This window comes from Canis aureus, chromosome 16 (assembly GCF_053574225.1).
Source record: "Canis aureus isolate CA01 chromosome 16, VMU_Caureus_v.1.0, whole genome shotgun sequence".
Lineage (NCBI taxonomy): Eukaryota > Metazoa > Chordata > Mammalia > Carnivora > Canidae > Canis > Canis aureus.
In genome coordinates this window covers 4,639,227-4,666,334 of record NC_135626.1, presented here as the reverse complement: position 1 = coordinate 4,666,334, position 27,108 = coordinate 4,639,227, and the positions used below count along the sequence as shown (strand labels likewise).

At 39.7% G+C, this 27,108-nt stretch overlaps 1 protein-coding gene across 9 annotated transcripts; it reads right to left on the bottom strand.

The window, feature by feature from the left end:
* Positions 1 to 27,108, bottom strand: ZBTB43 (zinc finger and BTB domain containing 43). Of its 9 annotated transcripts, XR_013353826.1 has the most exons (4): positions 26,958 to 27,108; positions 22,663 to 22,786; positions 3,845 to 5,512; positions 1 to 356 (listed from the first exon to the last, which is right to left on the bottom strand). XR_013353826.1 is itself a non-coding variant. In XM_077850710.1 (3 exons), the coding sequence occupies exon 3, from the start codon at positions 5,487 to 5,489 to the stop codon at positions 4,086 to 4,088; it is 1,404 nt and encodes a 467-aa protein (XP_077706836.1). In that variant the 5' UTR covers positions 5,490 to 5,512; positions 22,663 to 22,786; positions 26,958 to 27,108; the 3' UTR covers positions 1 to 4,085. The 9 variants fall into 9 exon arrangements, 8 of the variants coding, with proteins under 8 accessions (XP_077706836.1, XP_077706841.1, XP_077706840.1 ...); XM_077850710.1 differs by having other exon boundaries at positions 1 to 5,512; XM_077850715.1 differs by having other exon boundaries at positions 1 to 5,512; positions 22,663 to 22,783; positions 26,958 to 27,096.

The window sequence follows — 27,108 nt, the reverse complement described above, 5'->3', positions numbered from 1 at the left end:
TTTTACAAAGTTGACGGATAACATTTATTAAAACATGTCATACAAAAGGGCATGGTCTCTTCTATAAGAAGAAAATATTAAACAGTAACATTCAATAAAGTAAAACCATGCTGTACACTGAAGACAGCAATATATAAAGACAAAACTATTCAACTTTTGCAACACAGGCATAACATTTCACAAAATATCAATAAGATATGCACCTAATGATAATCTGTTTATCATCAAATGGTTTTGTGGTCTAAGAGTCACCTGACTTGCATAAATAAAGTAATCTTCTGGAAGAAACATTAGGAACCTCATAAAAGGAAAGAAGGCAGCAGCAACTGACATTATGACACAGGCTTCAAGCAACACTAAAAAAAAAAAAAAAAAAAAAAAGTCACATTTGCAAAATGTGTTCCAGCATCTTCCCATTGGGCACTATCAGTAGAGATCTGAAATAAGAAACATGTACCTTAAAAACAAAACAAAAACAAAACAAAAAAAAAAAACATGTACCTTTAAATGTATAAGTAGCAAAGAAAAAACCAAACAAACAAACCCTGGTTTTACTAAACAAAGTTAGTCACCCATGAAAGCAATTAAAACACAAAATTAGTGTGGCACAGGGGTTGGGGAAGGGGATAAATATGTTGCTTAGTTTCCAGCATTACTAAATTATCAGAGATCTTTACAAGGACAAAAACGTGGATCTGGTGTGATGGAGTCCTCTCCACCCTCACCCAAGTGGGGGGCTGCAGCAAATCCCCCTCCTCAGGACAAACACAACTGAGCTGCTTCTGCTCTGCCCCCATGTCACTTCAGCAGCAGCTTGGGAGAGCGCATGCCTCCACAGGAAGGGGTCACTGAGACCAAGCAGCTCTTCCCAACAGCTGGAAGCCAGTGCTGGGTCAGTTTAGTTCAGCAAATGGCTACCAGAATGAAGACCCTCTGGGCAGACTCTTTGAAAGTCGTGGCCTACAGAAGGGATTAGAGGAAGGTGAGATCTACAAATGAGAATTAACAGGCTGGGGCCCAGAAGCGCCTGAGGATAGACCTCAATACTCTAGGAAAGGCTACTGTATTCCTTCCTTAGATGATCCCTACTTGACCAAGTAGATTGTGATGTATAGATAAAAAATAAAAGGCATGGTATAAATACTAATATTAAATACCACTGGTGGTGCCTTGAAGCCCTTTCCCACTGGGACTGGAGAAGAACCACAGTTAAGACTCAAAGTAGGGGACAAATACCTAGGTTGTAGGCCATTAACGCGATCCCTGAAAGACTGTTTGGAAAATGTTACCCACAACTATCCAAACTCATTTGGAAGGATAAAGATTTTCTAAAGCTGTACTGAGGCTAAGGAAAGAGACTATCCAACCCGAAGTGGGCAGGAGAAAAAAGGTAGTAATCCAGTATGATCTCCTAATCCTAAAAAGCAAAGTGTAAAAAAATTCACTTTCACTATCCAAACAAACTAAGGCAATCTCTTTCCCCCACCTCTCTGAACATGGCCAGCATTTCAGATGCCCAACCATCTCACAGGGTCTGGCTGACCCGATTAGCAACCCAAATTTTAAAGGAAACCCCAACTACCATAAACAACTTAAAACAGCAGATGTGAGGAACTTACATTTTAAATTCTATACTTAGCTGATGTACATCTAAGGATTTCAATAAAAGACACCTTTCTTCACAACACATGAAATAAGTCTCAGAACAAGTGACTACTTCCCAAACTGCCACCCAAGGGCTGCCCACCACTCCTGGTTAAACAAGAGTTCTTCATCATTACTCATAACAAAGGTGCTGTGCTAATTGCAGCATAACTGAAGAACCATTTTTTTCCCTAGAATTTTTTATTTATTCTAGAATACTTTCTAGAATATTTTTATTTTACCTCCCAGACTCTTCTCCCATAATGTCCCAATGCTCATCTGAATAACAATCTTAGTGGGAAACAGCACATCAAACCTTCCAAACAGGCAGAAAATGATTTGCTAATACCATGGGAGAAGGTGATCAGTTTTGGCAGAACAAAATGGCTTCACTGCCTTAGTACTGAAATTAGTAGGAATAAAAAAACAATTTCTCCTCACACATAATGGCTAGGATCATTCCTAAAATCCATTGGCTTCTAACATGGAAAAAAAAAAAAAAAAGAGAGAGAAGGAGCAATTGAACTTTGCTTGCACAGTCACCTCTATACACATCTGTCAGGTATGCAGAGAAAGGACTGTTAACTGGTGAAGTTTCGACACAAAGAGAATATTAATGTGGCAAACAACCAAGAGGTAATATCTAGTTTCTAGGTTAAAAAAATCAATATATATATATCTATAATAAAGTTTTAAATACAAAGTGCTTTTTATATATCGAGAATGATACAGTGTTAATGAATAGATAGATCCCTGTTCTGTAATGTTGATTACAAGAGTTAACTGGTAAATAAGTACTTTCTTTCTCCTTTCCAGACAAGGTTCAACCAATAAATGCCTTTGTGGTTGGAGCTTGAGGACTCAAGGCAATTGCCAGCAATGTCTATCACATTAGAGCAAAGCCAAACTTTTAAAACAAAATTTCACCTCAAATCCAGGAAAAGTTTTTATTTTCAGGAAAAAAGTTTCCACTTGGAAGTAAAAGACCAGTAATTTGTGGAAAAGTTGACATAATAGTAGCACCCTGTCCTACCCTAGTGAGAACTTCAGGTATATGACACAGCTTGAAAGCATCCTGAATATATGCTTCCTTTTTAACCTAAAACATCTGACAGAGCTGCAGAAAGGGTCGCAAGAACAGCTGCTTTTCTTGCTGGTTTCTGGTAAGTACAGCTATGTGGACTTGTAAATTTATGCAGCTTTACCTAGAATTTGGGAGCATGAATCTGTAGACTACTTTCTAAAGTTAGGATTCCTTTTTTCCCCCCTTGAAAACACATCCCAGCACTCCTAAAGAACTGGCAGCATTAGCTCAGTGTGCCCCTCTAAAACTACATCCCTTACCAGTGTATTTTCAAGATTCCTCTTGCTTGGGCAGTTGTTTTTCTCCTGCCGCTCAAAACTCTGCTACTTAGCAACTCTCACTGACAGTTGAAGTGTCACTATAGCCCCCTATAAACTCCTTATGCTTGCAGGTAACTCTCAGCCATGACTTCTGGCTCATTCCCACTAACTGGTCACTGAATGACCTCTTCAGGAAGCATCATAATCTGAGAGAGAAATGGCTGCAGCAGTCAATGGTACCATGGTAGAGTCAAAGCAGGCTAGACGCCTACTAGCCACAGTGCAGATCCCACTGTGTGGATGCTATAATTAAACAGGATTTGGGACAGCAAACCAATTAGAAATACCTATCTCTGGCACCCTAGAGAATTACAATTAGATACAATTGTCCAAACTAAATGTTAGTACTAAAATACAAAATTTTGCCTTATCAAGAATCTGAAACACATCGTGACAGTGGCATCTCACAGAAATTGAAGCTTGTACCGTTATTTGTTTCATACTTAGAACGTCGCCCTCTTAGCATCGCCATAGTTTTTAGTTAAAATACCCTTTAGAGAGAATAAAACCAGAGAAGAGAGCTCTGTTAATCAATTTAGCATCCTAGGAATCACATTATTTGTAGCTTTTACATTAAGTAGCATTTCATTCAGTGAGGCAGCTACCAAAACAAATCCACATTACCTAAGTATCTATGGGGAGAGCTAAATAAAATTCCAACATGACCTTGTAATGAGTGATCAAAATTTGCTGCCACCTGAAACAGAACTGGTAGGTTGGAGTCCAGTTCCAAGCGCAGGTGTCTCTATCACCAAGTCCACCTGCCTCAATCTCAACAATGGGCCTGAAGGTTTACCTTGCCAGTTGGGAGGTGGGTTAACTTCTCCCCATTACCCACTCCAGGCCTGGACAGGAACATACAAATTTGAGGAATTAGATTTTTAAATTGGCCTACTTAGAGCTGGTCTTTCAGAAATATCTTCCATTTTTTTTAAGCTTCTCTCATAATAGCAAGTAGCACGCATCATCTGTGCCCAGATTTGCATAATTACCATAGTTTATTTTTGTGCCTGCCACTCAAGGGCCAGATCCTATTTTTAGTTAGCCTCAGTCGTATTCTGCTCAGCCTTTGCAGCTTCGTAGGACTTGGTACAAGAAGTCACATGCCTGTGGAAACTGTCCCTCCACATAAATCTCTTTGCACAGATATTACACTCATACGGCTTTATGCCTGTATGAATTTTCATGTGGCCCACGAGATGATGCTTCATTTTGAATTTCTTACCACAGACACCACAGCCATAAGGCCGAAGACCGAGGTGCATGCTCATGTGTCGATCTCTCTGACTCTTGTGAGTGAAACTTTTCCCACACTGACAAGGATACAGCTTGTCGGTGGCGGAGAATCCTAAATGGGAAGCTTCTTCTTTAATCCCTGTAACCATTTCAATATTCTCACTGTAGCCTGATGCTAGGGCAGCCTCCTGTCTATGCCCAATTAGATTCCCATCTGACCTCTCTCCAGAAAACTCCTCCATAGAAGAGCCATAGAAATCCACCTGCTCATCATAATTGCTTTCATCAGCCTGTTCATCAAACTCTGCTTCCACTTTTTTTTCCCCGATATGAAAGTCTTCCTCTACTCCCGAAGGTTGGACTGAGTGCTCTGTCTGCATGGTATTGATGGATTCAGTGACCTGGTGCTCATCATAGGGTGCGTGCACATCCATGCCCTCACATGCCTGTTCAAAGCGCTCAGGCTTCACGTGGATCCAGCGTTTGTGAGCCATTATGCTGGGTTTGCTGTACATGGGCCGGGTGTAGTGAAATTCGGCACTGTCGCTAGCCCCCTCCTCTCCATCCTGGCTCGCCATTTCTGTGCTCAGCCGGTCATGCTCTGTGGACGAGTTGCTGGGAAGGTATTCATGCTCAGTGAGCTGAGATGACAGCTCGTCTTTGGTGCTCTCCTCTTCATTCTCTCCATCCCTCAGTTCTTGGGCTTTGGGGAAATCAGCATGGCCCCCAGAGCCTAGCTCAAAGCTCTCTACTAGGCCATTATAACTACTGCTGCTTGGAGACTGGTGGTCACTGCCATGATTTAACTTCTGACAAAGGACTGTAGGATTTCCCTCTAAAACCTCAGTGCATTTGTCTACCACATGCCACATCTGGAGGAAGCTTGCTGCTGTTAAGTAACTAACAATTTCTGGAGCAGGCATTACTAGACGTCCCGTATAACTAGACAGGAGAATGTTCTCAAACACCCTTGGGTTCATCACATCAGGTAAAACAATCCTCCTGCTGTTTTTCAGGAGTACCTGGTCACAAAAGTAGGGTGAGCTGGCAGCAAGAACAGCTTTGTGTGCCCGGAAAATGTGGCCTTGGACAACAATGGAGACATCACATAATTGTCCTTGCTGGCGCTGCTGGTTCAGTTTCTGCAGAATGGTACTGGAAAAATCAGGAAATTCTACTCGAAAAGAGTTTGTTCCAGGCTCCATTTCATCACAAATCTTGTTCAGTGCTACAAGAGAAAAAAAAATTAGTACTAATTCTGGCCCATACAGAAACTTGTTCACTAAGAAAACGAAGACAAGTTCGACAGTTCCATAAAGTCCCCTTGCCTGTGCGTACTGGTAGGTGGAACATTCATCCCCCAGAGCAAGTCTTGCAGGTGTGAGTATGCCCCAAACAGGAACCACCCACCACTCTTCAGTATTAACTCCTGATTTTGCCTATGTCTGTGAATGAAAGAATAGAAACCACAAAGATGTGATCTGTAAGCTATACAAATCTCCTAAATCAAACCAAGTAAATATTTCTAGTCAAAACAAACATCCTATCCAAAAGGCCAAAAATTTTAAGAGACCTCAGATTCGATCCATATTTGCCAAGTTGGGGTGAGGAAGTGAGGATGGAATTGTGGGAAGAAGGAAAAATTATGTAAAGGTTCTGAGACAAGAATGAACTCAGCAACTGTAAGGAACTACAAGGAGACCATTAGGCCAGATGCCAGTGCAGGAGTGAGGGAAAAAAGGGTTGAAGTGTCCAGAACAATCTCGCCTTCGGTCCCTCAGCACCACAGGGGCAATCTCACTGAAGCCCAAATAATGTGAGTTTCTCTGGTGGCCATCAGAATTCTAGCTCTTTATGAGCTTCTGATGTGAAGCAGAATGAAGCAGGATGGCAAGGTATTCCTTCTATCTGGTGGTCTCCAAGTTGTTTATAGACCAAAGAGCATAGTAAATATTGTCCGTTACTGAGTGAACTCAATCTGAAGATAAAGTTGTAACAAAGAATAAAGGACTGTGTTGTAGTGACGACATTTACAGTAGTAAATATATTTTGTGGGGCAGTCAAGCATTAGAGAAAATTTCTAACCCAGCAACAAGCAACAAGATAAACACTGCTTGAAATCCTGCTCATGCCCCATAATTCCATAGTAAATGAAAATAAACTAGTAAACCCAAGAGATTTATTGGTGCTATCCATCACCTAGCTCTAATACTATATCCAATGTTAAATATCAGATTTTCTAAGTATGAGATTAAACACAAAACAAAACAAACCCCCAAAGACTGAAAGTTATCTTTCAGAGACAGGGAGAAAGATCAAGAAAATAAACTAATGTTTCTTAAATAATTACTATATAGCAGAGACTGTACACCTTTTTATCACTTAATCTTTATAATGACTCTGCAAATGTGGAGACTGATATTCTCAAGTTCAGCTATTTCAAGTAACTTTCCCAAAGTTAAAATAAGAACTAATTTGTATTAAATTGGGATAGGATTCTAGGTCTCTGACTTCAAAGTCTATGCTATTTTTCCTATAACATCACCAGCCTCTTCTGGGAAGATGCCAAAATACCAGGTTAGTCATTAATAATTAACAAGTAAAGACAGTATTTTTTTGCTTATTTTTATTTATGTAAATTCAATCAGCGAATGTATACATTATTAGTTTCAGATGGAGAGATCAGTACTTTATCAGTTGCAAATAACACCCAGTGCTTATCACATCACGTGTCCTCCTTAATGCCCGTCTACAAAGAAGTATTAATTTATGGCTATACCTCTTAAAACATTTTGTGATAACTTAAAACAAACAAAAGTACACCAGGAAACAAACTATTCAGGTATTTGCAATTTCAAAAGAAGTTAAATAGTACATAAACATAAGACTTAGAAGTATGGAAATTCTGAGAACGATATCTGGGTAAACATTCTCTGCTAGGCCACAAAGATCACCTTAGACTTTTGAAAAAATGGTGGGGTGGGGGGAATACACACATGTAAAAGCATTTACAGAAAGTTGCTTAAAAAAACAAAACTTGGGGGGAATCCCTGGGTGGCTCAGCAGTTTAGCGCCTGCCTTTGGCCCAGGGCGTGATCCTGGAGTCCTGGGATCCAGTCCCGCGTCAGGCTCCCAGCATGGAGACTGCTTCTCCCTCTGCCTGTGTCTCTGCCTCTCTCTCTCCATGTGTCTCTCATGAATAAATAAATAAAACCTTAAAAAAAAAAAAAAGTTAAAAAAAAAACACAAAATTCAGGACGGCTGGGTGGTTCAGCGGTTCAGTGTCTGCCTTCGGCTCAGGACATGATCCCAGGGTCCTGGGATCAAGTCCCACATTGGACTCCCCCCGAGAAGCCTGTTTCTCCCTCTGCCTAGGTCTCTGCCTCTTTGTGTCTCTTATGAATAAATAAATAAAATCTAAAACAAACAAACAAAACAAACAAAAAACTCTTCACTATTTATTCCTACTATTTCCCAAAGAAAATCACCATTAAAAATTCATATATTTGGGATCCCTGGGTGGCTCAGCAGTTTAGAGCCTGCCTTTGGCCCAGGGCGTGATCCTGGAGTCCTGGGATCAAGTCCCATGTCGGTCTCCCTGCATGGAGCCTGCCTGCTTCTCCCTCTGCCTGTGTCTCTGCCTCTCTCTCTCTCTGTGTGTGTCCTTGTGAATAAATAAATAAAATCTTTTTAAAAAAATCATATATTTCTAGAAACTTCTTTGTGCATATGTCAGAATAAATCATTTATATTCTTTAAAAATCCCTACCCAAATGGGTTCATTATGTACATTTTATTCTGCATTTAGCTTTTCTCACTTAATAGAGCTTGCAGATCTTCTGACATGGTATAGACTGATTGTGTCCCCCAAAATTAATGTTGAAACCTATTCCCCTAACGTGATAGCATTTGGGGAGGGCCTTTAGGTGATGAGACCATGAGGGCAGAGCCTTCATGAATAAAATTAGTGCCCTTGTAAGAGAGACAGCAGGGGTGCCTGGCTGGCTCAGTCAGTAGAGTATGTGATTCAATTGTGAGGTTGTGAGTTTGAGCCCCACACTGAGTGTAGAGTTTAGTTAATAAAAAAATTTAAAAATTAAAAGAGACACAGAGACTACTTTGCCCCTTTGGCCATGTGAAGACACATGGAAAAGGCAAACCATCTATGAACCAGGGAGTGGATCCTCCCTAGAATCTGTAAGTGCTTTGACCTTAGACTTTGGAGCCTCCAGAACTCTGAGAAATAAATTTCTGTTGTTTATAAGCCACCCAGTCTTTGGCATTTTGTTATAGTAGCCCAAACGGACTAATGTATCACATTAGTACAGAAAGAGCTAATGCAGTTCTGTTTAATGACTATATAACTCCTGCTATATGGACATATCCTAATTTAAGCAGCTCTCTTCTTATAGAATTTCAGTTGTTTGGGCTTTAGAAATTATGAGCAATGCTATTATAATATACACAATATAATTATATATCTGTGCATAACTATCTCAGCATATCTTTGGAAACATTTAAAGGTAATCTCTACCAGTGGGACTGCTTTGACATTTTTTTAAAGATTTTATTTATTTATTCATAAGAGACACACAGAGAAAGAGAGAGAGAGAAAGAGAGAGAGAGAGAGAGGCAGAGACACAGGCAGAGGAAGAAGCAGGCTCCATGCAGGGAGCCTGACATGGGACTTGATCCCGGGTCTCCAGGATCAGGCCCTGGGCTGAAGGCAGCGCTAAACCGCTGAGCCACCTGGGCTGCCCTGCTTTGACATTTTTTTTTTGACATTTTGATGTATATTACCAAGCTACTGTCCAGAGGGGTTGCACCAAATCATACTCTTACCAACAGTAAACAACAGTGTCTACTCCTCCACAGTCTTAACACTAGACATCATCAAACAAGAAAAAAAAAGTTTGCAAATCTCCTAAGTGAATAATCCATGATTCATTGTCGTTTGGATCAACATTTCTTTAATTATGAATGAGAAAGATATTCTTTATTCATGTTTACTGGTCATTTGTTTTTACTATAAATTATCATATTCTTTGCTCAAATAAATTGGGTAATTCATCTCATTGATTTGTAGTTTTTTATAAACGAAGGAAATTAACTTTGAAATGTATATAAATTACCCAACCTTCGCTTTTATGGCTCCAGGGTTTTGTATTAGACATAGAAAGGCATTCCCACTCCAAGGTTATTTTTAAAAAGTAAAAAGAATTACTTAGTTTTCCCCCAGTACCATTTTTTTAAAAAAAGTATTTAAATGTTTACTACACAAAGAGTTTGTTTTGGCATAAGGAATAAGGTTGGGATCCAGCCCTTTTCCCTCCAAAGTATCTAGCCTATTTTCCCAACACTATTACTGACTACTAATCTTTTCATCTCTCTCTTTTTTTAAAAAAAGATTTTATTTATTTATTCACAAGAGACACAGAGAAAGAGAGAGAGGAGAGACACAGGCAGAGGAAGAAGCAGGCTCCATGCAGGGAGCCTGACATGGGACTTGATCCCGGGTCTCCAGGATCACGCCCTGGGCCGAAGGCAGGCGCTAAACTGCTGAGCCACCCAGGAATCCCCTCTTTTCATCTCGACAAAAGTGTCTTTTGTGGTATCTTAAAAGACTGAGAACAAGACTTTTAAAAACAATTCTTCAAAAATCAATGTCATAAGTGATTAACAGAGAAAATGGTGGAGTAGGAAGTTCTAGGGATTAGTCCCTCTACCAAAACAACCAGTAAACTGCTGAATGATCAGAATCAACTATTTCAGAATTCTGGAATCTGATCAGACACTTGTAGCAACCAAGACAATGCTCACTGAAGGGAGAGGCTGCTGAACCTCACTAAAAGACCTGTATGTTGTGTATGCACAAACCAACTATAATCCCCTGCCCCAGCCTGTGGGACAGCAGCCCACATTCCTAGAGTGGCTGGCTCACACCAGGGAGGACAACAAGGATTAAGTCCTTCAAAAGCTGTAGGGTTTGCATTCTGGCCAGTTTGGTGGATCCATACAGTTTTGTTTTGGCCCCCTTAGGCTGCAGTGGCTTCCCCAGCAAAATTGATTATAATTTTGTTTCTCCCAATCATAAGATTTTAAAATAACAAACACCCCCCTGACCCCCCAATTCCTCAGGACCTGGGTCAAAGTATTTAAAGAAGTCTGTCAGGTCACAGGCCAGCCACATAGATACAGCAACAGAAACTTCAGTGACTACATGCAACAAGGGGTACAGACTGCAAAATCATTTGGAAAAACTGTCATGCAAACAGACAATTACGGCCCTCAACAAGTAACAAAAGAAATCCCATAGGATGTGAAGAATCTGATTTCAAGAGTTACCATACTAGAATACTTAAATGTTTAGCTCTCACCAAAAACTACAAAGTATACCAAGAAAAAGGAAAATAGGTTCATTCACAAGAAAAAGAATATTAGAAACTATCCCTGATGATTTCAGACATTGGAAATCAAAGTTGTTAATCATTTGCCTGGCATATGCTCAAATTGCTTAAAACAAAAACCTCACTATGGACAAAGAACTAAAGGAAATCAGGAGAAAAATGTCAGTAAGGAGCTAGAAATTATAAAAAGGAACCAAATAGAAATTCTGGAGCCACGAAGAATAATAGCTATATCGTGGGCTGTACTATATCCCCCCAAAATTCATATGTTGAAACCCTGACTCCCCAAGTACCCTGGAAGGTGACTATTTTGGGAGGTAACTTTTATTTTTTATTATTTTTAAAAAAGATTTTATTTACTTATTAGAGAGAGAGAGAGAGAGAGGCAGAAATAGAGGCAGGGAGAGAAGAAGCAGGCTCCCTGCAGGGAACCTGATGTGGGACTTGATCCCAAGACCCTGGGATCATGCCCTGAGCCAAAGGCAGATGCTCAACCACTGAACTCAGGTGCCTGGGAGGTAAGTCCTTTAAAGAGGTAATTAAAATAGGGTTGTTAAGGTGGGCCCTAATCCAAACTGACTAGTATTCTTGGAAGAAATAAAATTTGGGACACACAGAGAAGCATGTAGAGTGTGCACAATGTGAAGAAACAGTGAATAGGTGGCAATCTGCAAGCCGAAAAGAAAGTTCTCAGGAAAAACCAAATATACCAACACCATGGTCTTGGTCTTCTAGCCTCTAGGATTGTGAAAAAACAAATTCCTGTTATTTAATTTACCTAGTCTGTGGTGTTTTGTTTGAAAGACATAAGAAACAAATACAAGTTGAAATTTAAAAAAATCCATGAGTTTAATGGTAAATTTAAGTAGGCAGAAGCAAAAAAACCACAAAGGACAAAGCAATTGCAATTATCCAGTCAGAGGACAGAAAGAAAAATGAAGAGAAATGAGCACAGTCTCATTTCATAGTATCTGTGGGATACCATCAAATGTACCAACATGCATACCATGGTGGTCTCCAAAGAAAGAACAGAAACAGTTTTAAAAGAAATATTGGTAGAAAACTTCCCAAATTTTATAAAAGACAAACCCATACATCGAAGAAGCTCAAAAACTCCAAGCAGGGTAAAATTAAAGAGATCCACATTAGACACACTATAAGTTAAATAGCAGAAAGTCAAAGACAAGGGAAATTAAAGCAGCAAGAAAGAAGTGCCTCATCACATAAAAAGGGAGCTTTAATAAGATTCACAGCTAATTTCTCATCAAAAAAATGTGGAGGCCAGAAGGCAGTGGTATGATATACTTAAAGTGCTAGAAGAGGGCAACCCTGGTGGCTTAGTGGTTTAGCGCTGCCTCTAGCCCGGGGTGTGATCCTGGAGACCCGGGATTGACTCCCATGTGGGCTCCTTGCGTGGAGCCTGCTTCTCCCTCTGCCTGTGTCTCTGCCTCTCTCTCTCTCTCTGTGTTTCTATGAATAAATAAATAAAATCTTAAAAAAAAAAAAAAGTGCTAGAAGAAAAAACTGTCAACTAATAATTCTGTATCTGGCAAAACTATCCTTTGAGAAATTAAGACATTCCCAGATAAAAGTTAAGGGTATTCATTACCATTCCTCTACAAGAAATGATTAAAAAGGTTGTCCTTCAGGGCAGCCCTGATGGCTCAGTGGTTTGGCACCTGCCTTTGGCCCAGAGTGTGATCCTGGAGACCTGGGATCGAGTCCCACGTTGGGCTCCCGGCCTGGAGCCTGCTTCTCTCTCTCTGCCTCTCTCTGCCTGTGTCTCTGCCTCTCTATATATATCTCTCATGAATAAATAAAATCATAAAAAAAAAAGTGTCCTTCAGGCTGAGATAAAAGAATACTAGGTAATAATTCCAAGGCCTATGAAGATGTTATCCATGACAATAACATGAAGGGGGTGGGATAGAGATGTGAGGAGCACAGTGTTTGTATACTATTGAAATTAAGTTTGGGGGCATCTTGGTGGCTCAGTTGGTTAAGTGTCCATCTTTGATTTAGGCTCAGGTCATGATCTCAGAGTAATGAGATGGAGCCCCAGGTGGGGTATGCTTTAAATTCTCTCTCCCCACCTCTCCCTCTGCCATTCCTCCCCCCCGTCCCCCCGCCCCCACTGCTCACATACATGTGTGCACTCTCACTTTCTTTCAAAAAAAGAAACTAGGTTTGAATTAGTCAAACTTGGTTGCTAAATTTAAGATATTGATTGTAAACCTCAATTTAACTAGGAAAATAATATACATGAAAAGGAGAAGAGAATCAAAATGGCATACCAAAAAAAGAGTTAATAAATGTTTTTATCCTATTTTTGTAAGTAACTGTTTTTAAAAAGTAGTAATGGAAGAACTATGGAACAAAAAACATACAAGATATACAGAAAACAGCTAAATGGTAGAAGTAAACCCTTCCTTATCAGTATTTAAATGTAAATGGATTAAACTCCAATTAATAGGTGGAGATGGGCAGACCATATTAAAAAACATAGGATTTATTTATATCTTGTCCATAAAAGACAAATAAAATGATAGAAAAGATATTCCATGCAAGAGTAACAAAAAAGAGCTGGAGTGGCTGTATTATTATCAGACAAAATAGACTTTAAGTCAAAAAGGTTATAAGAACAAAGGACATTATATATTGATAAAAGGTTCAATCTATCAAGATAATGTAACAACCATAAATATTTATGCACCTAACAAGAGAAACATATATGGAACAAGATATTATGAGGCAAAAATGGACAAAATTGAAGATTCGATTCTGATTCCTTACTTTCAGTAATAGAAAAAAACAGACTTAGGATCTATAAGGAGATAGAGGATTTGAACAACATTACAACAAATCAATGACACCTAAAAGACATAACACAGATCACAAAAGTAAAGAAGCTCTGACACATGCTATAATATAAACATGCTAAGCATGCTAAATCATGCTAAACATTAAAGAAACCAGACACAAAAGGACACATGATGTACAATTCCACTTATGTGAAATATCTAGAATAGGCAAATTCAGAGACAAAAAATAGATTAGAGGTTTTCATGGGAATTACGAATGGGAGTTATTAATGGGTAGAGTTCTCCTTGGTGTGATGAAAAAAACTAGGGGGTAGAAAAGTGGTCCTGTTTGTATAACATTATGAGTATAATTAATGCCACTTGAAAATGGTTAAAACAGCAAATTGAGTGATATATATTTTTTAACACACATTTTTAAAAAACCTGGGGGAAAAAAGCAACATAACTTTATTTTCAACTATGTCAAGGTGTTAATGGTCCTTATAATTTAAAAGTATCTGACCCTGTGGGGAGGGCTGGCTGGCTAAGTTGAAGTATGTGAATGTGACTCTTGATCTTAGGATTGTGAGTTTGAGCCCCATGCTGGGTATAAAGGTTACTTAAAAATAAAATACTTTAGAAAAGTAAAAATAAAATGCAAGTATCTGACTCTGCCCTTAATTTTGAGTGAGTGTGGTATTTCTATATATTCCCTGTTCTTACTAACATGCAAAGCCTGAACCTCTCCTTCAGGTTTTCCTGTTACATAAGCCATATTTGCAAACCCATACGCAGTTGTGATCTATATTAATAGGATAGCTGCTGTTTCAATTTTTAAAAAGACTTTCACAGAAGTAATTAACTCACTAAAATAATACATAAACAAGTAAACCAACATAAAGTACTATATGCAAAGTACTCTGGGGGAATTTCTATGATGGTCAAGAAATCTCACTGTCCAGAGTTTATAATATGGCTAAGGAGATTTAAAAAAAAACAAACAAACATGCATACAACCCTATTATTCAAGGCAAAGCATGTTAAAAGCACCACAAGAGAACTATAAACCCAGAAGAAATTCAGGGGAGGGGACCTGGTATATCCTACAGTCATATATCCTTTCACAATAAATTTTAGGATCACCAGAGTAAGAGGAAAGATTTGAAAGCAGTATATAATCCTTCTCATCTACCATATCCTAACCAAAATAATCAAGGAAAAATGAAAAAATTGGATTTAGTCTTGCAAACTAGGGACCAGAGTAATCTGGTTAAACTCTAATTAAGGATAGAGTGGAGATGAGGCCAGACTGAGAGACCTTACCCCTGCAACTCCACCTACGACCCCTCAAAATCCTGATAGAGTAGCAGCAATCCTGAGATAAGAACACTAATGCCTGTTCATTTGGAAGGTCCATCCATGGCTAAAACCCCAGGATGGATGGACTATGGGATAGGTCCTGCAGATTGGCAATGTTCAGAGCTTGCTGCATTGGAATATCAAAGGTTTCATAAGCCTCAGCAGAAATTTTTTTAGAAACTTGACATGAGAGTGTGGGGCTGAGTAGTAGCCCCAGGAAGGAAGCAAAGGCACAGCCCATCATTTGTCAGCTGGGCCAAAGAGACTAGAGTAGATAGGTCTCTGGTACTAGAATTTCACCAACACAGAAGAAAGTACACAGAGCTGAAGCTCTCCTAGGAGTATCTAAGACCTAGCATCTGGTCCCAGACATTCAATTCAGGCTAACCCCTGGTGTCAGGATAATTCAGCCCGTCCTCCAGCTAAAGAGCTGAGAGTTGATTCTAACAACATTTGGGTATACGGTAAAAGACCTCAAAGAGGGAAAATTTTCAGACCCAGCAGGATGTTTTCCTCAAAGAATAAAAAACCTGGGATCCCTGGGTGGCGCAGCGGTTTGGCGCCTGCCTTTGGCCCAGGGCGTGATCCTGGAGACCCGGGATCGAATCCCACGTCGGGCTCCTGGCATGGAGCCTGCTTCTCCCTCTGCCTGTGTCTCTGCCTCTCTCTCTCTCTCTGTGTGACTATCATAAATAAATAAAAATTAAAAAAAAAAACAAAAAAACAAAAAAACCTGGTTGGTTTTATTCTAAGTATACACAGTCTGTATATACATTCTACAATAACAAAAAAGAAGAAAATAGTAAGGGATAAACAAAGAGCACAGTTGTTTTGTTTAAAGTAAGCTCTATGCCCAATGTGGGGCTTGAACTTAAGACCCTGAGATCAAGAGCCACATGCCTTGCTTGACTGAGCCAGCCAGGTGTCCCTAAAGAGCACAGCTTAGACAGCATTTTAATTTTTATTTATTTTAATTTTTAGTAGGCTCCATGCCTAGGGTGGAGCATGAACTTACAATCCCAAGATCAAGACCTGAGCTGAGACCAAGAGTCAAACACTTAACCAAATGAGCCACCCAGATGACCCTCTAATATAGTATTTTTAAAATGATGTTTCCAGGGGCACCTGGGTGGCTCAGGCAGTTAAGCATCTTCCTTCAGCCTAGGTCATGATCTTGGGGTTCTGGATTGAGACCTGCATCAGGCTCTCTGCTCACTGGGGAGTTTGCTTCTTCCTCTCCCTCTGCCCTCCACTGTGTTGTCGCCATCTCTCTCAAATAAATAAGTAAAATCTTTAAAAAAAGTTTCCACAAACTTATGAAAACATGGTCTTTATGAAAAAAAGAGCTGATGACTTAAAGATAAGATACAGAGAAACTAATAACAGAGTAGAACTGCAACAGTAGAAAATGGAATCAGTGATGTGGAAAGCACTCTGGGGGAACTTCTATCAGACTACAGAAGGATGCAATTATGAAAACAGCAAGATAAGAGAATAGGAAGACAGAGAATAGAGATTCAATGTATGGCTAATTAGTGTCCTTGAGACAAAGAACTGAATAGAGTAGAAGAACTAATCAAATATTTGATAGAAGTTGGGATGCCTGGGTGGCTCAGCGGTTGAGGATTTGCTTTTGGGTCCTGGGATTGAATCCCGCATAGGGTTCCCTGCATGGAACCTGCTTCTCCCTCTGCCTATGTCTCCGCCTCTCTCTCTCTCTCTCTGTCTCTCATGAATAAAATCTTCTTAAAAAACCAAAAAACACAAATATTTCATTGAAGAAAATTTCTGAATGAAAAATCTTGAGTATTTAGAAGTCTTACATCAGTAGTGGGGACAAATTAGCCCCAAACAAAATGCAGCTCTGGTCCTGTTAAACAGATCTTAAGAACAAGCCTCAAAAGGATCAAACTATTTAGAATATTTACATAGTACAAAGATATCCAGAGCCCAACAAAGTAAAACTCATGTCTGGCATCCAGTGAAAAATCACCAGGCATGCAAAGAAGCAGGAAAATATAACCTATTAATAAAGAAAAAAAAACGTAATCAATACAACAGACCCAGAAATGACAAATTTATAAAACTGATAGAAAATACTGTATTCCATATGTTTAAGAAAATTAAGCACAGTAGCTAAATAGGGAAGCTATAAAAAAAAAAGACCCAAATTGAATTTCTATAGATTAAATACAAATAAGCAAACACTGAGAACAACAGAACACTACAGAAGAAAAGATCAGTGAATCTAAAAACAAAGCAATATAAACAACCTAAAATAAACCAGAGAGGGGGGAAAAGGGCAGGGGAAGGGGAAACAAAGTATCAGTGAACCATGAGACAACTTCAAGGCACCTAACTGGAGTCCCTGAAGGAAAGCAGGTGGAATGTATAAAAACTAATTTTTTTGAAGAGACAATAGCCAAAATCTTCCCAAATTTCATGGAAACAAAATCCACACATCCAAGAACTTCCACAAACTCCAAGCACAAGAAGCATAAAAAGAACTTCACTAAGCCATACCATAATCCAATCACTTCAAACCAGTGATGAAGAAAAACTCTTAAAAGCAGCCAGAGGAAAAAAGACCCATTGTGTACAGTGAACCAAGGATAAGAAAGGCTGCAAACTTCCTGTCAGAAACAATGGCAGTCAGGATAGACAATTCAAGGTAGGAGGTGTCCTCAAAGTATTAAAGGAAAAAACCTGTTAACTTATATTCTATACCAAATCAAAATAGCTTCCAATAAAGGCAAAATATTTGTTCAGATACAGAAAAGACAATAGAATTCATCACCAAAAAAGATCCAAAGTCAAAAGAATGGGAATACGAAAGCAACAGTAAACCAGGCAATGTTATCAATGTCAAAGTAAGATTCCATGTAAAAGGCATCAAATGGGACAAAAATCTTACTGTTCTTATTTTGCAAGTTTTTTTTTTTTTTTTTTTAAAGATTTTATTTATTTATTCATGATAGTCACAGAGAGAGAGAGAGGCAGAGAGACACAGGCAGAGGGAGAAGCAGGCTCCATGCACTGGGAGCCCGATGTGGGATTCGATCCCGGGTCTCCAGGATCGCGCCCTGGGCCAAAGGCAGGCGCCAAACCGCTGCGCCACCCAGGGATCCCTTATTTTGCAAGTTTATTGTTAGTTGATGAATTTCATAATTCAGTGAGGGTTATCTTGCAAACTGTGTAAATATATTCTTCAAGAAACAAAAGTGACAGAAACATAACTATGGTAAAAAAATATAAATTTCTTCTTTTGAATCTTTTTTTTTTTTAAGATTTTATTTATTTATTCATGACAGACACAGAGAGAGAGAGAGAGACAGGCAGAGACACAGGCAGAGGGAGAAGCAGGCTCCATGCAGGGAGCCTTGTGTGGGACTCGATCCAGGGTCTCCAGGATCATACCCCAGGCTGAAGGTAGCGCCAAACCGCTGGGCCATCAGGGCTGCCCTCCTCTTTTTAATCTTTAAATCAAGTAGGCAAAGGATAATTAGGGCCTAGAAACTTAGATTGGTATCATTGGTAATGCTAATTTAACTGAAACATACAACCTCTACAGGCTACAAATAATACATCTTTTTAAAGTTTTTATAGGATATTTACACATACACACAAAATGGGTAAAGAGCGTGTCAGTTATTCTCAAAGCAAAAATGCATACATACAGCACGTCTGATTATGTGATTACACAATGTAATAAATCCAGGAATATTAAAGAATAAATTTTTAAAACCCCATCTGATAATTAAACAAAATTCTTAATTCTAAAACAACGAAGAAATTATTTTTTTTACAATGAAGAAATTAAAACTGCTATGTCAAATTTACAAAATTAGGAATAAGAAATGTAATATAATAACATTATAGAAACTATAAAATAGAAGACAATTCCACACTTAAATTTTAAAATCTCACTGATAAAAAGTTTTACAGAAAAATATAAATTTTCAGAATTGACCTGAGAAGAAGAAAAATCCGAACAGATAATTGTGGAGAATTTACGCCAAATAGTTCACATGATTTCCAAAAGCATACCAGGTCTAGAATAATTTATAGGAAAATTCTACAAAGCAAATTAATTCCTATGCTATAGCAACTGTTTCAAAGGAGAAAAAAAGGAGCAAGGGAATAACAGTGGAAGAAAAACCTACTACTTTTATTTAAGCCTTGGTATTGGGGCACCTGGGTGGCTCAGTTAAGTTTCTGCCTTTGGCTCAGATCATGATCCTAGGGTCTGAGATCCAGTCCCACATCTGGCTCCTTGCTCAGTGAGGAGTCTGTTTCTCCCTTTCCCTCTGCCCCTCCCCACCCCACTTACTCATACTCTCTCTCAAATAAATAAAATCTTAAAAAAAAACAAAAACCCAAGTATCAAAGTTAGATACGAAAGAAAAAAACTATAAACCCACCTCACTTATTAACATAGAAAAATTATAAATCACATGGCATTCTGGTTTGTTTTCTTTAATCTCATGGGGGTCAAGTGCACTGTGAGTGTGGCACACTGAAGAAATGGAGTTCTTGCTCCCATCCCACTTAGGGCAAGCTCCCTGACTGTTGTAAAACTACCAACAGAAAGCCAACTCACAAGCTCTCTCTGAGCTCTCTTCAAGACCACTCCTGGGGATCCCTGGGTGGCGCAGTGGTTTGGCGCCTGCCTTTGGCCCAGGGCGCGGTGCATGGAGCCTGCTTCTCCCTCTGCCTGTGTCTCTGTCTCTCCCTCTCTCTGTGTGACTATCATAATTAAAAAAAAAAAAAAAAAAAAAAAAGACCACTCCTGGTAAACACAGATTACCTGTGCTTCCTTCTACAAGTGACAGGGAGTGCTGGGAGATGACCCTGGGAAGGTCTACTCTGCTAAAGGTGCAATCTGAACTCTAAATGTGGGAGCTGAGGGCAGCACTGGAAACTCAGTGAGATGCTGTGAACTATGTTCAGGAAAAACAATCTGCTGATGCACTTAAAAGCAAGTCTGAAGTACTTCAATAAGTCTGAAGTACAGGCTTAATTTCAAGATTTCAGCAAATCGAGGTTTGAGGTGATGAAAGTTTAACCGTGACATTTCTTCAGTATTTCTTCACAAAATACTGGTGACATTTACTATGTCCATGTGCCTTGCTAATAAATACTACAGGTGTGTGAGCAGCAGAAACTAAACTAATGGAAAAGAGAGATGGAATTGGTAGGGCTGACAGAATTGGCAGGTAGGAAGATGCAAGGGTAGGGCAAGGCACAAATAATACCATCAAGGGAATGAAAAGATAACCTCCAACACAGGATGCAAATCACATTAACTGTTAAATGACCTGTATCCAGAATAAAGAACTCTTAAAATTTAATAACAGACAACTGAAAATGGGCAAAGGATTTGAATAGGCATTTCTCCAAAGAAGATAAACAAATGAGCAAACACCAAAGATGTTCAGTATCATTATTCACTAGGGAAATGCAAATTCGAACCACAGTGAGATATTACCCATTCAGATGGTTATGATAAATAAGACAGACAAAAACAAGTGTTGACATAGATATGGAAGGATCAGAACCATTACACACTGCTAGTGGGAATATAAAATGGTGCAGCCATTTTGGAAAACAGTTTGGCAGCTCCTCAAAGAATTAAACATAGAGCTACCATGTAACTCAACAATTCTACTCATAGGTATATATCCAAGAGCATTGAAAACATGATATCCACAAAAACTTACACATAAATGTCCACAACAGCATTATTTATCATGGCCAAAAAGTGGAAATAACTCAAATGTCCTCATCTGATGACTGAAAAAATAGAAGTTTTATATCTATACAATTAAATATCATTCCATTTTATTATGTATGTAATTACTAATCATTTATGTATTGTTATTATACTATGTCATTATCTTGGCAATAAAAAAGAATGAAGTGCTGATAGATGTGATAACACAGTCGAACCTTGAAAACATTATGCCAAGTCAAAGAAGTTAGACACAAAAGGCCACATCGTATAGAATTCCATTTATAAGAAATGTCCAGAATAGAAAGGTTTATAGACAAAAAATAAATCAGTGGCTGCCAGAAACTAAGGGGAAAGGAAAAGGAAGTGAAATTGGTTTGCAGGGGAGGGGGGGGGACTGTTGAATGAAAATTCTAAAATTAGACTGCAGTGATGGGTAAACAATCCATTGAATATACTAAAAAGTTTTAAAAAAAGATTTTATTTATTCATGAGAAACACATAGAGAGGCAGAGATACAGGCAGAGGGAAAAGCAGGTTCCCTGTGGGGAGCCCAATACAGGATTTGATCCCAGGACCCCAGGATCACAACCTGAGCCAAAGGCAGATGCTCAACTACTAAGCCACCCAGGTGCCCCTCCAAAAAACTTTTAATTGCACATGAATTATACCTCAATAAAGCTGTTTAAAAAATAAAGTTACCAAAAAATAAAAATAAAAAAAATAAAAAATAAAAAATAAAGTTACCTATACTGACCACAAAGTTTTCAAACTGGGTAACTAGGAAAATAATTGTAATTAGTAGGAATAATAACAGCATCTACTATTTACTAAATGCATGGATTGTACCAGAATCTGTATAAAACCACTGTATGTATTTTATCTCATTAATCCTTAAAATAATCCACTGGATATGTATTTTTTATTCCTACTGTATAGAAGAGGAAACAGAGGTTAAACTACTTGCTTAAGGTCATTTAACCAGTGGGTGGTAAAGTTGAAATTTAAATTCAGAACACTTGCTCAGGCCCAATACAGCTAGAAGACAATATGGAAGATAAAAGTGAATACTATTTTCACAAATACACAAATGAAATAATCTATAATATACAACGTATTCCTAAACTCCAGAGTAAATTATTCACCATCCTCAGACTTACTGAAGTACTAGCAATTTTATTTATCCTGCACATAGTTTAAGAAAAACAAAACACCAACAGTAACTATTCTAAAACATGCATACCTATCCCCGCTCATTCCCTCCATGGTTCACGGAGGCTCTCTGGCTTTTTTAAAAGCAGAGGACAACAAGGAGACTGAAGAATCACTGAGCTCTACATGACCTCCAAGATCTCTTCCAACTTTGATGAGTTTAACAGTTGCCTGTATTCATTATACAGCTAAAGGACAGTATGCCAAATGTTATGCATCATTTAAACACAATTTCATGTCTTAAAAACACAGATAGCATTATAATAGGGAAACAGACCCATTAGTCTTGAAGCCCTCCAGAGATTTCTTAATCAGAACAGAGGGTAATTTGCATACTTACTGTAGGGAGCACATTTAAACACAGTAAATACCACTTTAGTAAACCTAAAGGCTGGTAAAAATGTACAAAAATACCAATACCCATGCCTACCAAAATTCTTTACATTAGTCAAATGCTTTACAAGTTCACAAAGCAGACTATGGAAACTTGGATCCTGCAATACCCCTGAATCCTCATACTCATTTTAAAGATGAGCAAACTAAAGCTTAGGAAGGTTAAAAGACCTGCCCAAGGTCATATATCTGAGAAGTGATAGGTCAGGATTCAAATCAGTTTAATTGAAATCTAATATTTTCCAAAGTTAAAAAAAAAAGTCACTCGGCAGAGAAGTTTCTCTGAAGTTAAATGCCGTAAGGGTAAGATGTAGAACAGCGACTGATCTTAAAATATGCAATAGCTCCTCCACAGAAGAGAAGTAAGAGAAATTCTGGTCTAGAGCAATTAAATACATCATTATTTTGCTGAAAAAGAAACCATTTTAGTAAATAATTTTTAAAAACCTGTCTTTTTAGTAATTTCATAGCTTACCTAATGCAAAGCTGGATTCCTGGAAAAAAACCCCTTATGCCATGGCCATCACAAAGCAGTATGGATGAAAGAGGAAGAGGAACCCATTTCTCAGTTTTGCTTCAAATTAAAATTGCACTGACTTCTGAAAGAAAAAAATCATGTTGAAAATGTAAAAAAAAAAAAAAAAATACTGGTGACATTTACTATGTCCATGTGCCTTGCTAATAAATACTACAGGTGTGTGAGCAGCAGAAACTAAACTAATCAAGATCGGTATTTTTGGTTATATTAACTTCTATTCTGTACTTTCTTTGCTTCTGTGTTGTATTTTTTTTTTTTTTTTATGATAGGCACACAGTGAGAGAGAGAGAGAGAGAGAGAGGCAGAGACACAGGCAGAGGGAGAAGCAGGCTCCATGCACCAGGAGCCCGACATGGGATTCGATCCCGGGTCTCCAGGATCGCGCCCTGGGCCAAAGGCAGGCGCCAAACCGCTGCGCCACCCAGGGATCCCTGTGTTGTATTTTTTAAAGAGACTTTTAATTTTGAAATAATTTTAGATTTACGGAAATCGCTGAGCCACCAGGGTTGCCCCAGTTTTATTTTAATTTTTTAAAGATTTTATTTATCTACTCATGAGAGACACACAGAGAGAAGCAGGCTCCCTGTGGGGAGCCTTATATGGGACTCAATCCCAGGACCCCAGGATCAAGACCTGAGCCAAAGGCAGACGCTCAACCACCGAGCCACCCGTGCCCCTCTTGCCCAGTCTTAATAACATCTTATATTACCATGGCACATTAGTTAAAAGTAGAAAACCAGTATTGATCAATGTCTATGTAATTTTACAGAATTGAGATATCCTCTGGAAAAGTGTTTTCGGTCTCCAGATCATTGCCAATCAGCACCTCTACAGGCTCTCCTAATTGGAAGACTTTAGCCAAAAAACTTAGTAAAACCTATTTTAGGATTTTTTTTTCCTATTTTAGGTTTTAAAAAAAATTACGCTACCTACTTAATGAGGTTTGGTTCTGGTCTCCTTTTAATTTTAAGCCACTGCTGAATGTTTTACTTAAAACTTCAGGGCAAACATTCCATTGTAGGAAACTCTGAGATTCAAAAGAGAAGGTTTTGTTCTAATCACTAACTCCCCATTTATCGGTCATCCTGCCATTACATTACAATATAGCCAAGGAAATGGTTTTATTTTTTTAATGTATTTATTCATGAGAGACACAGAGAGGCAGAGACACAGGTGGAGGGAGAAGCAGGCTCCCTGTGGAAGCCCAATGAGGGACTCCATCCCAAGACCCCAGAATCACAATCTGCCAAAGGCAGATGTTCAACCACTGAGCCACCCAGGTGTCCCAAAGACATGGTTTTAAATGTACTCTCAAATTCCTTAGCACTTGGAGTTAAGAAGCTCAAATCAAGAAAAGCAGAAGGCCGAAATAGCACTCAGTTTCAGGAAAATGATTAGCTACAAACCAACAAAATAAAGGAAAGATGTTTTCCTCAACATGTTACAAATAAGACAAAAATCTTTCTTTTCCAACTGTAAATAAAAAGAAGGGAAAAAATGGGATCCCTGGGTGGCGCAGCGGTTTAGTGCCTGCCTTTGGCCCAGGGTGCGATCCTGTGGTCCCGGATCAAGTCCCGCGTCGGGCTCCCGGCATGGAGCCTGCTTCTCCCTCTGCCTGTGTCCCTGCCTCTCTCTCTCTCTCTCTCTCTCTCTGTGTGACTATCATAAAAAAAAAAAAGGGAAAAAATAAAAGTTCATAAAAACGTAGAGTACATTCGACTGATTTTAAGAGGCATATTTCAAAATTTCTGCAATCAGGATATGATGGCCAAGTGGAAATTTTAATGCTTGTCACTGCCTGAGACAATGATAGAGCATTCCTGAGAGCCACATCAGTGTTTCTGAAGGCACAAAAGAGGACACTGGAAAAGTATGGACCCAACTCTGAACTGAGAAGTATTCAAAAAGAGTAGGAACGTTAAAAATTTAACAAACACTTTAGCCAATTTATTTCACTTATTTTTCTTTTTATTTAGCATTAGAATGATGTCATTTAAAAATGTCTAAATAAGTCTAAAAATATTTTCTCACTAAGAATTTTTATAAGCCTAAATGATTAAAAAAGCACATGTCATAGCTAAATTGACGGTGTTTTTTTCTCCTTTGGTGGTACAGAAAACAATCAATGGTATTAGGATTCAATACAGTATTAATTCAGCTGCAATATCTCACAAGAAAGCTTGAAAAACTACCATACTGGCAACCTGATAGCTTAAATAAGAGAACGTAACATAAAGGCCTCCCCCATCAGAAAACACACAGGAAATGACACATAATTTTGCATTATCATAATAACAGGGCTATTTTTCCAACCCTAAAGTTTTCTTTATGTAAAAAGTAAAATCTTTCCTCAAATTTCCCATGGGTCTGCAGCAGATGCCTACACTGAATCCAAGAACATGGAGGGAGAAGAGCCAGGGCAGGAATTTGCCACAAGTAGAAAGCTTAAGGGAAGATTTTAAGCAAATTCTTTTAACTGAACTCCTTTTCTGAGGACATTAGCTATGACAAAAGCAGGTATCAACAAACGTAGGTTCAACTAAATATTCCAAAGACACACAAAATAAATTTTTAAAATCACATTTTCAAAGAGCTGCTTAGTTCCAAGCTTCTCCAAAGAGCAGTTTGGGTTGTTTGGTTGTTTGGTTTTATTCTGTACTGTGGTAAAATACACTTCACATAAAATTTGCCATTTTAAAGTGTACAATTAGTGGCATTAAGCACATTCACAGCATTGTGCAACCATCACCACTATCCATTTCCAGAACTGTTTTCATCATCCCAAACTAAAACTCTGTATTCGTTAAACAATAATGCTCCATCTCTTCCTGTCAGGCCCTGATAAGCTATATTCTACGTATGTCCCTATGAATTTGCCTATTTTAGATACCTCACATGAGTGGCCTCATAAGATATTTGTTCTTCTGTGTCTGGTTTACTTCTCCGGTGAGTACTTTAGTAAAGAAAAGAATGAATCCCAAATTATTAGGTTTCTTATCATTTAACTGTAGATACTGACACAATCTCTGAACTATGCATACAGCTTTCTCAGAAATCCTGCTATTCCATGAGCCCCATGAGGCAGAGAATCTTAGACTGACTATTCCTTAGCCTGTGGACAGGTCTAGTTCAGCAGCTGTAACGCAAAGAGCAGGCTCTTGAGAGCCCCGGAGGCCATCCTGGGGTAAGGGGCTGGAGCAAAGGGAAGTGGGGGGCTGTGCAGGCCAGAAAGCCATGCATAAAAAAAAAAAAAAAAAAAGACAAGTATGTATCAAGATACTCTGGCCCTGAGATGGTCTCTGGTTTGTCTCCCACGAGGCGTTCCTGCACCGGCACACTTGGGCTGGGCGGCACCTGTCAGAGTTGAGGCCAGACTGCAGTGTAGTCACTGAGACTGTCACCAGTTGCAGGAAGCTTCACGGGGTCATGAGTCATTTTGCATGGCTCAGAGGTCCGGGCAAGCCTGCCCTGCTCCGCCCAGACAAACCTAGTTAGGAGACGCACAAACAAGAGAGAAAGACACAAAACTGGCAGAAACACAGACGGCCAAAGAGCAAGGTTGACAGGCAGGCAGGCAGGCCATGAATGAGAGTGAGGACTGAGAGGGAAACACAGGGTCAAGAGTCACATAAGCAAAGTAGAGACAGAAGAAGAAAAAAAAAAAAGGGGGGGGGGTGCAGATAGAGATGTGTGCTCAGCAAGAGAAACTGGGGAGAAATACAAAGTCGATAGTGGCGGAGTTCAGAGGCAGAAAGGGCAGGTGACAACAGGTGACAGAGACGTCAACAGAGGGGAAACACTACTTAGAAGCAAACGGAGGCAGGCACCAGCCAAGGCCGGGTGCTGCCTGTCTCCCGGCTTCGGCTCAAACCCGAGGCCGCCTCGCCGCACCCACACGGCGCCCCCGAAAGGCCGGCGGACGTTCCCAGGCGGGATCTCTAAGCGCTCCGGCCCGCCGAGGTCCGCCGCCGCGGGGTGACCTTGGGCGAGACGCTGCTTCGGGGGCCTTGGGTGTCGCGGCCCGCGCACCGGGCTGGCTGGAGGCCGCAGGAGTCGGCCTCGGGCGCGGGGACTCCAACCGCCCGAGCGCGGCTTCTTGAGCATCCCGGTCTGCGGAACGGGCCTGCCGGGCCGGGGGGCGCGCGCGCGCCGGGACCTGCGGAGGAAGCCCTTAAACCTCCCCGGCTGCCCTCCCTGTCCCCTCGCTACCTGTCGTCCCGACTTCGCCGTACCTGCTCAGGGCTCCGCGTTCACATAACCCGCCCGCGGGACACTTTCCGCCGCCAGCGACAGGCCCGTTCAAGCCGTAGCCGCCGCGACCGCCTCAGCCTGCACCTCCCGCCCCCGGAAACGCTTCCCGGTTCCGCCCCCGAAACTGCCAGT

Excerpts from the sequence above, each read along its gene's own strand:
- ZBTB43 (XM_077850710.1), bottom strand. The coding sequence starts at position 5,489 with ATGGAGCCTGGAACAAACTCTTTTCGAGTAGAATTTCCTGATTTTTCC.